At 36.8% G+C, this 10,847-nt stretch overlaps 1 protein-coding gene across 1 annotated transcript; it reads right to left on the reverse strand.

Annotated features, from left to right (window-relative positions):
• On the reverse strand, positions 1-10,823 carry LOC21405164. Its single transcript, XM_024161266.1, is given in 16 exon segments — positions 1-977; positions 1,238-1,499; positions 2,281-2,338; positions 2,537-2,607; positions 2,807-2,878; positions 3,006-3,596; positions 3,711-3,776; positions 3,868-3,956; positions 4,061-4,123; positions 5,128-5,222; positions 5,336-6,088; positions 6,269-6,433; positions 8,524-8,801; positions 8,886-9,102; positions 9,499-9,850; positions 10,751-10,823. Coding segments are annotated over 15 exon segments (3,723 nt in total). The 5' UTR covers positions 9,765-9,850; positions 10,751-10,823; the 3' UTR covers positions 1-300.
• Positions 10,824-10,847: the final 24 nt, after the last annotated feature.

Genomic DNA, 10,847 nt, shown 5'->3' on the forward strand with positions numbered 1-10,847 from the left:
CTTTTTATCCCTTCTTATCATACTTGGAGAAAAATCACAGTTGATGTTAACCCAAGAAATCCCGGAGAAAATCAGCTGATAAACGATTAACAGAAAATCTAGTATATCCTGCTTTGAGCTAAGGAGAAAGAGAAGAATATCCAAGGATAACTCTCCATCACATTTTTCCATTACATCCTCAAAACATTTCGTGTACCAAAAAATATTATATGTACAACTTTTAATTAGCTTGCTTAAGCTATAACTACGGGCTTTTCACTAATACTGTTCTGGTATAACGATCAGTTATCGGCAGTCTCACTACATGAGCATGTTCAAGTCTGTCAGATCATCCATTGGTATTTCGAGGCCGATGGAATCATGGTCCAACAAGCCGTCTTCTTCAAAGTTCAACCAAGAACTGAGATCTTGATTCTCACCAAGCTCCTGTGAGGCTTCTAGATCTTTCATTGAATCTAATTCATTCAACGGCCCAAAAGTAGCGCCCTCCTCTGCCTCTTTCGGTTTATTTCCAAGCAATGTAGTTTCGCTTTTTTTATTGACGACATTAATCGCCGATTGACTTGACCCACCAGAAGCATCTGTTGATTCCATAAACCTGCCATGAACTCCACTTCCTGAAATTGTTCGAGTGTTCTTCTGCTTCGACTTAACTTTGGTTTTTCGTTCCGTCTGAGAGCTGTCCAGAGAAGAGCGACCACTTCCAGAGAGAGAATTGTTTCGCAGAGCATCTCTATCACTTCTCTTTCCGTTTGCCTCAACAACAGCACTATCAAAAGCAGAAGTCACTCTCGAAGAAGCACTGCCAACAACATCATCAATCAGGACTTCCCTCTTCTTCTCTCTGTTCAAGACGGATCCCTGCTTGTAAGAAGTTCGCTCAGCGTCGTGATTGGCAGTTTGAAGTCCTCCGGGTGAACCTCTATCAAGGTTATCACTATGCGAGTCATATCTTTCGGAAGCACAAGAAGCAGCACCTGCAATATTGAGAGTGAGAACAATAAACACCGTGTATATAACTGCCAACACTTACAAACTGTCAGCTATTTCTCAAATTTCCCTTTTCATTTCTCCGTTGAAAATTTGCTGAAACTGTAGGTTCTCAAATTAAGGGATGGGGGTAGCGACTTTCATTATTCATAGATTAAAAGATGGTGCGTATATATATATATATATATATATTTTTTTTTTTTTTTTTTTCCCCTAAAAGAGCATATAACAAATTATCTCGACATACCTCTTACTCTAACTTCTGCCTGACAGGAAGCTTCATTGCATGTCTCACTAGCGGTTCCTGATCCAATGCAATCAACAGTTTTTACAACATTGTTGCACGGAGAAGAAAACAAGATGTCTTGAAGTGCAGGATCAGTAAAGCAACTTTTGCCAGTTTCTTCAAATTTAAGACATCTTGCAAGTGTACGCTTGACAAAAGCCAACGCAACTTGTCTTGGAACTTTGCGGACGCCACTTTTTGAAGCATTACTCCCACGGCAAGCCTGTAACATCGAATTAATAGAAAATGGTCCGTGACTCATGAAATGTCTCTGTTCATATATTAACTAAACTAAATTAAAATAGTTTTCTATATTACTATGAAACCAAATACATCATAATCCCAAACAGTTGATGAAACGCTTATTGCCAAAGGGCAAAGTCACTTCTAGATTTGACACCGTAATTATATTCAAACATCAATAATCAGGAAATATATTGATATGAGAGTAACTCATACAACAAATATCAAACGGAAAAGGGGTTACAAAGGAAGAAACCAAAAGTTCACGTTTTTGGTTTTCTGGAAACTTTATTAGCAAGCATGGGACAGCAACTATAAATGAATGAAATAAAGAAAGCAAATTCATGCCATGACATGACATGAATAGTATAATGGGATATGGACTGTTTATGGTAATGAACAAACATCGAATGTAAAATATAAATCCAAAAATAAGATCCCCCTGTTCTTGAGCAAAAATAAATAAATAAATAAAGATTTCCCTGTTCAAAAAACCAGTAAAACATTCTCACACTTCAGTAGATTATGAAAGATGAAAAACAAAAATCTTAGGACTGAAGTCATCAACACACACAAATGACTCTAGACTGATCTTTATCAAGAAAATATGCCACATTACACACTGTTGCCATACATTGAGGTTCTAATACACTTCCTACCATGAGCATTTACATGAGCATAGTCAGTTTAAGAACATATGAATTGATTTTTAAAAATAAAAAAATGCAGAAAACAATTGAGCAAAGGAGTAAAGTAATCACCATTCGTTTCCTGTAGGCCATCTCAATGAGTTTGTCCATTGCAACTTGTTCAATTTTCCTGCACATGACATGAAACCATATTGTAGTGATTTAGAGCAGATTCTCTGGCTTGGTGTGTTCTTTTTAAATGAGTCATCAGTGCTCTTAATGCAAAGGTAAAAACATCAAAATGAGGGAAGGACGTTTTGGTTTCAACAACCATCGATAAAAGAAGAATTGGGCTTTAACAAAATATCAAAAGAATTGTGGATCGTACCGTCTTTCTACATCTCCCCCTTTCTGAATAGCCTTATCGATTTTCTCCAAGTTTTTCTTCTTTTTCACAACCTGATAGTCAAGCGAGATAGGAAATGATTAGGAACACAAGGCTTAACGAAAAACAGGGAAAGAAAAAATAAAGTGAATCAAGACTAACAACGAGAAAATAACGAATAAAGGACACTAGATGCAGTGAAAATGTCATACTAAGATAAGATATGAAAAGATATATGACCACTAGAAATAGAAAAATCTTTGATAAAGAAACCTGTGTGTGAAGCCTTTCCTTCAGTTCCATAATATCTTCATTAATTACTTCTTCTCCTTCTGCCAGATCAGGCTGCAACGAGGCAATGAAATACCAAAAGAAATCATGACCATATATACTAAACTCCAAAAGATTTACAAAGAAAATTTATCTAAGGAAGTCTCTACAACAGATGAAAAAACAGAAAATCACAGCATACCAGTGTCTCTGGATATAAGCCAACACTCTGAAGCTCCAAGAGAAGCTTGTCATTGATCGACATCAATTGATACTGGCAGTCGGATTGAGGAAAACTAGGAACATCCAATTCCCGAGGTTGCAGTTGACTAAGATCATTTGAACATATTTCACCAACATGCCCAACATCAGAATGTGAAAATTCATCATATCCCCGCCACCGTTCGTTGCCATGTAAAAAACTGGACATGCTCACATTCCTTGATGTGTTGGTTGCAGCACTATCACAAGAAAGTCCGTCCAGCAAACAGCTTTTATTCGTCGGAAAACTCAGACTTGACTCTACTTCACTTTCGATTCTGTCCTTATCTTTGGGTTCAATGTCATTTTGGTTACATGAACCACAATGAGAATCATCACTAGCATATTGGAGAGACATATTCTTTCCTTCAATGCGGTGGTAAAAATCTTCACTTTCATCTTCTTCTATTAAAGCAGAAAGCACTCTTTGGTATAGTGGAGTAGCCTTATCAAACCTTCTCCTCTTCAATTTTCCACACTGTCTATCTCGTCTTTCTCTAGAACAAAAGCCAGATCACTAATCCGCAAGACCCTGAAAATGTTAAAGAATTGAATAGTGTAACATACTCTTTCATAAACACAACATTTATTTTCAGAGAGAGAGAGAGAGAGAGAGAGAGCTAAGAGATTGAAGCATAGTCAATACCAGTACTGTCAAGCCATCGCCAAACACCTGGGATAAACTCTCTCCAATTTCCTCCGCAACACTTAGCTAACCAAATATCCAAAAGGAATTACATTATGTTTGAAGCTGAAGGTTTTCCGTCAAAATCAAAATTGCCTCATCACATCCAAGTTACTACCTGTTGATTTAAGTAGGACGCATCCTCTGAGCCCACAGATGCAAAAATATAGTCCATTTTCTTCCAAAATGTATTAGAACAGGCAAGACCTACAGAAACAAGCAAGGCAGTTCTCAGATACACATAAAAGTCTACATATTATGTGTGTGTGTGTGTGTGTGTGTAAAGATGCTGCTTTCTGAATGACACATACTGCTAGCGCTACGAGCAGAATTGGCAGCCAAATGCAGTTCTTCATGATCATCATCAGATTCACCTGGAAAACAATGTGCTAGGATGTTAAACGCCATCTTGCTAAATTCTACTGTGACGTAGCGTAAGCGTATAAAAAAATAAGAAAAAGGGGATAAATTCCTATTATCCGTTGATTCGCGTAGAATACCGGAAAACCCGTTGATTCGATCGGAATACTGAAAAATAAGACTTCTACAAACTTGTTGATTCGCTCACGAATACCAGGAAAATAGGCATCAATTACTCGTTGACTCAACAAAATACCGAGAAAATTGGAATAGATATGTTGAGAGAACTCTAAAAGCACATAATTTTATTAATTTCTGAAAGAACTAAAATAACAAACTAAGATCTCCTATTTATAGAATACTACAATTCAAAATAGAAAAGGAAATTAATTTGAAAAAAAGAAAAGGAAACTGAAACTAATCCTAAATATCCCTAACTTGAAATTTATAATAATTCAGAAATAAGACTAGAAGATATCGGGAAACAACTAAAATAAATTAAAATACGAATTTGAATTAAATCGGCAACTTCTATTCAACTCCTTGTCCCATCTCTTCGCGCTGCATGATACTGTAACGATTAAACAACACTTCCTGCAAACACCTAACCTCGTGCCAGTGTGCTACATATGTGCATGAACAATGCGCAAATAAACTAGAAGAAAATCACAATAAAAAAAGAAAAAGCAATCATCAAACTTAAAGAATCAATAGAATGTACAACGACAAGGAAGATATCCTAAAATATAGGAAAATTTTGTCATAAAAGGAATTGGAAAGTGAATTCATCTCCCTCACTGACAATTTTTAGAAATGCTCTAATGTCTAAATGTTATAGGAAGCGGATATCTAACTAGCTGCACCTTGTAAGATTCATTATTCCAGTCAAAAAATAAAAATAATAATTGTGCCTCTGCAACACGAATATCAGTTCAATTATTTCATCGCATGCCAATCACATACATAATTAATAACCTAAATACGAATAAGTTAATTATTTATGATAATTCTCTGCTACCTGTGAAATCTGAACTACCATTAGATAGTGTTGGTCGAAGACGAGGTACAACCTTGCGATCTTTCAGCTTTTTTAAAGGTGGACGACCTGTCTTACTGAGACCAAAGAAGAAAAAAGAATAATTATGTGGAGTACATAATTCACTTAATTTACCCACAGCAATGAACAAACAAACAAGCAAACAGACAGAAAAGAAAAAGGGAAAGACCTTCTATTTTTATCAGAAATAGGCACTATGTCTTGAAGTGGCTCCGTTGCTGATATCTTCTTTGAATTCTCCTTCACTAGAGGAATGCCTGCTGTCGCTAAGGATTCCCTCCCAGTTCTTCCTTGCTTTTTAAAACCATCTCCACTTCCATCAGTTGTTATTTTATTCTTCTTCACAGGCAATCCAAAAGCTCCTACTTTATGAGATGTTGTCAAAGAAGCCTCAGCATTATTAATTTTTCTCTCCTTTAACTTATTTTCTCCAGCTCCTGATTCTTCACTTTCAGAGAAGTCATATATAGATGTTACATTCTCATTTTCACTTTTAAATTTCGGGCTATCATTATTAACATTGCTCAGCAGCACTGATCCAGTGGTTCCAACTGAGGAAGTTCTAGTACTAAACTCAGAAGTTGCAAATCCTTGAGATGAAATCTGAGTTTCAACATGATTTGAAACAGGAGAAACTAAATTTGTTCTCCTTGAACGTGAGTTTTTATGTGGCCGCTGACCAACCCACTGAGCCATATGATGCATAGGTGAACTTGCCGCTGCAGATACTTCACGCTTTTGATTAGTTGCTGCACTTGCCACTGCAACTTTATTAGGCTGTTCGCAACCTTGAAATGCTCCAGATGGACGGACACTAGGAGATGAATCTAAAGCCATAACAGAACTAGTCCGTTGTGCCTTAGAAACCTTCCCTTTTGTTGAACTAGGACTTCCTACCGAGTTATGTTGTTGAATGTTAGGCCTGATGAAAGGAGCAAGAAACAAAATGTCCAGCTTATTGCATTGGCAACGTGAAGAATGGAATTTTTAGTATAAAAGGACACACATGAAAAAGTTGATAGCCTTCCTGCATACAAGTTTTATCAGGCTCACAGCCAAACTATATCGTTAAAAAGATAATATATGGATGAGAAAGACATACTTATTGCTGCCTCTAACCAAAAGGCCGGACTCTAAGACAGCCACACGATCCCTTGGACGAGGGGGACTATCATGCTCACTCTTGTGTATTGCACAGGAATCTGAATTAGTAGGCTCGAAAGAACTATCTAACTTGTTGATTCCACCAACTCCATAAGATTTCAATCTGCAATTTATGAAGGTGAAAGGATAAATTTTTCTCATTTTTATATCTATAATTTGTTCGAATAATTTATGCTTTTCTCATTTAGAATAAATTATTAGAATGCACAAAACTACACACAAGTTATGTAAGAAATAAATTTGGTTGGGATGATTACACAGGAGAACTGTTACGCACTATACAGTACACTATCTTATTAGGACTTATTGGAAGTAGAACTCACATTTACAAACATCATAAATTTCAACGAGACAAAACTATTATTGTTCGGGCAGAAGTATGATGTAAAACATTTATCTCATTTCATACCCAGCAACAGGAGACGTTCCTAGCAGACATATACAAACAGTAGGATTATTTCATCTCCAAGGTCAATTCTGAAGCCAATATTTTAGTAACAACTAAACGTAAAATTTATTCTATTTTATCTATCATAACTGCAACACATGCCCGGCATAAGAATGCATGGGTCCAACATGCACAAGCATGCGTGTGCTAACTCATAATACAAATTCAAGTTATGTATGTATTAACATGTAACATGTCAACTATTGAACTGAAACCGTGGTTTTAATAAATAGCATGTTCCTTTGTATACAGGCAGTACTTTTACTTTGGATAATGGCATGCTGATTACTGGTACTGTTAGAAGGCTTGAGCCAATTTTGTTTTCTTAAATTTGTATAGGACTAAGTTCGAACCAAACGAAAAAAAACCCACACAGGAAAATGGAAGGAAGAACCAAATTCCCTCACACAAAGAATAAGATTGAATAGCAAGCAAGCAAAGAGAAAGTCGATGCAGTACATTCAATGGGCTTGCTAATGATATGAGCAGGTAACTGGAGTGAGAAAGCCCGGAAGAGGGTACCAAAGAAGGAACACCAATAAAAACTTGAGATCCGACACCATAAAATACTACCCTCATGATTAGACCATGTCAGCTAATAATATAGAGACAATTATCCCTAGGAAGTACCAAGTCATGCAACATTGCTGACAACTGTATGCTAGACATATTATGGCTCGCCACTGAAGGGAAGGGGGAAGAAGAAAACATTTCCTAAGCTCCAAAGCAGAAAAGGAGACTCACAAGCTCAGAAAGCAGACACGAATTTCAAAACAAGCCTGCGGACTAAAGTAACGAGCATTTGGGGATAACGCTCTTCACTACAATATTATATGGGCTTTACACTCTTCACCTAGTCCTCCCTATAATAGTTAATGTTGCACTGCAGCAGCTAACAACAGACTGGTCCAACGTTAAGATGGCAGTGTATAGCTATTAGAAAGTGATATTAAACACACGATGCACATGAGGCCACAAAATAAGGTTAGATGTAAAGTGTTCAAGTGGGAGAAAAAAACAAAAAACAAAACTAGTTGCCCATGAATTTTAGATAGGACCACAAGAAGATACTTTCCAGGGTGCAATATCCATGATGGAACAATTGACTCAGTGCTACCAAGCAAGGTCACCAACCAGGCCCACCCCAACATTTCCCCTTTGTAGAACTGCCACTGAGTCACTGACAGATCTCTGGTTGAGGGACACATGCTCACGGGACCTAAACCTATAATGCCTGCGCCACCCAGGTACCGTCTGGATCTGTCTCGGGCTTTATCCTTCTTTCTCCAAGTGAATGTAAGACAAGACAGAAAGAATTCGATCATAGGGCTTCAATTGTAGATCAGTTGGATTATACTGCCAACAACTTCCTCACTAGATTCTTTGACACATTACAAAAAAACCTCCTAAATGTTTAGAACAAGATGTTTTACCGGAATTTTTTCTCTCCCATGACTTTTGGGCAGAATTACCCATTTACATGCTGTAAACTTCACGTAGAGTGTGGTTGGCTTTTTCTATATCAGATCAATACTATTACATCGATAGAGGTACATTAACAGGGCACGGATACTATTACGTAAATGACAAAAGGCACTTTTATAGTGAAAATATAAAATTTTTTAATTAAAACTTAAAAAAGAAACTCCAATTATTCTTCATACATTTGCGACGGCAAAGGTATACTGGTATAGGACAAGCAATAGTACCCATAAATTTATGAAACAGTTTGATATGAAACATACCTGAAACTATGAGAATCACAGGATCGCAATTTAGAATCCGAAGTTAGCTTTGGATTCATGAGTGGTTTTTCATCACGATCGCCATTTACAACTCTGCTACCTACTGATCCAACAGAACGTTTCTTTTTTATTTTCTGATCCAAACATTCACCCGCAGCAAGCACTTTGCGGGTCTTTTCTTCAGTTCTTCTAGAACTGCCACTAACAGGCCGGACAGAATTCCCATCCTTGTCTGCAAACATATCCTGCCTTGAGTTCGATGCTGACCTACTATCTGCCTGGTAACATACAGAAAGTAAAGAGGAAATCTCAGAGAATTAGAGGAACATGGGCCTTTCTCAACAAATAGTTTGAATACAAACCCGTTGATCCGCTACTGACGTCCGAATACGTTTGTTCAACATGACATTCTTTGCTCTGTCCTCCAATCTTTGGGTAATGATGTCATGTGGACTTCTAATATTAGGGTTTTTCAGTTTTACTAATTGATGTTCACTTCGCTGCCGCTTCTTAGAGCTTAATGCTTCTCTGTATTTATCCAGTTTGAACATGGATTCATGAAGCATTCTTGCTCTATCCCTGGTATTCAAAGATCATATTAAAATACTTTTTGTATAAACACGTATTAGATAAAATGACATTGTAAGTATTTCTACCTTTTTAAAAAACAAAATCAAATTGTTTAAGGACCGTACAGGTCCCTCAATCCAATTTCTGAAACTGACATAGCGTCATTTCATTTGCAAACATGAATATCATAAAAGGTAATTTATTCATTTTCACCATGATAATAAAGCGATGCTGATCAGAATGACTTTGTAGACAAATGCCCATTGGTGTTTATGGTATTACCAATCAAAATAACCATTATTATCCCTTTAATTAACTCTGGCCAAATAACCAGCTCCAAGGAGATAGCACGCTGACAAAAAATGACAAGCAAGAAGTAGCAGCCATACAATAGACAAAATATACCTGGCCTTCTTAGAAGCATCTTGCACACTTTCTTTGAAATGTTTTAGTTCAACTTTTCCAACTGGAGCTGGAGCTTTAAGATGAGAAGCTCCAAAAGAATGGTCCTCAGAAGTACTAGGAACACCAAGTACCCTTCTTAATTCTCCAGGCCGCGGATATTTTGGATTGCCCAACGTAATAGGCTCCAACGGCAAACATTGGGGCAGTGGTGGCATATTGGATGGTGCTGCACTACCTCTGCTTAAATTATTCCCAGAGCTTAACATTATTCTCTCAAATGCCTCGAAGGCTTCAAACTACTTGCAATTAAACCAACCTCGTTTGAAACGAAATTCAATTTCGTTTTTTTCCCCTGCCATCATACAATGTCCCATAGATGAGCATCTATAATCTAGATTCTAGCAATAGCATATAATACTTCAAAATCAGGAAAATGTATTGAAACTGTGTGAATGAAACGTAAGAACAAGGGGAAAAAAATAAAATAAAATAAAACAACAACAACAACAACGAACCTCAGTTAATTTTCTAAACAAGAAATTGGACCCACTTAAACTAATTCCATTTTTTTTTTTTTTTGTCCAGGGACAGATACAACTTGCATTTAGCTACATTTTTTACTTCCTTTCATATTTGTTTCGAAACTTTTTTCTCAGAAACCTAAAAGCAAATTTTTTCTCGATAAACATAAATCCTAATCCTAAATGCACCATATCAACAGCAAAAATTTACATAAATTCACTGGCAGACTACGGTAATATAACAATAACACTAAGAAACATATCTCTGGACGCATCAAAATAAAACCAGAAAGTGCAAACCATAAAAATCTCCAAAAAGAAAAAATTAATTCCCCATGTCGGGAACCAAATCCTTTTTTTTTTTTTTTTTTTAAATAACGACCCTACAGAACCCAACCAAATCAACAAGAATAACTAATTGGAGATTCTTTTTTTTTTGTTTTTTGTTTTTTGGTCCTTTGACAAAGCCAAAAACAGCATGAAATTAACCAGCACAAGCCTTTTTATTTTTTTATATAAGCAAGCATTTCCTAGCATGAAAATAGAAAGTGATCACGAATACCAAGTGCGTGATCACCGAAAAGGAAGAAGAAAAAAGGGCAATCGAACCTCGAACGAAGCTCAAGGACTTCCAAAAACCCTAGGTCGAGGAGATCAATAGAGACGAAATTCAAACTGAACTACATGAAATTAAGCGAAATTTAGAGAGGAATAGAGGAATTGAACGTCACCTGAGAATCAAGGATGTCAAGCACGGATCATACCAGCAAGCTTAGAGAGAGAAAGTGAGAGAGAGATGTAAACGAAAGCGGGAGAGGGTTGAGCCTG

This window comes from Morus notabilis, unplaced genomic scaffold (assembly GCF_000414095.1).
Source record: "Morus notabilis unplaced genomic scaffold, ASM41409v2 Scaffold825, whole genome shotgun sequence".
NCBI classification, from domain to species: Eukaryota; Viridiplantae; Streptophyta; class Magnoliopsida; order Rosales; family Moraceae; genus Morus; species Morus notabilis.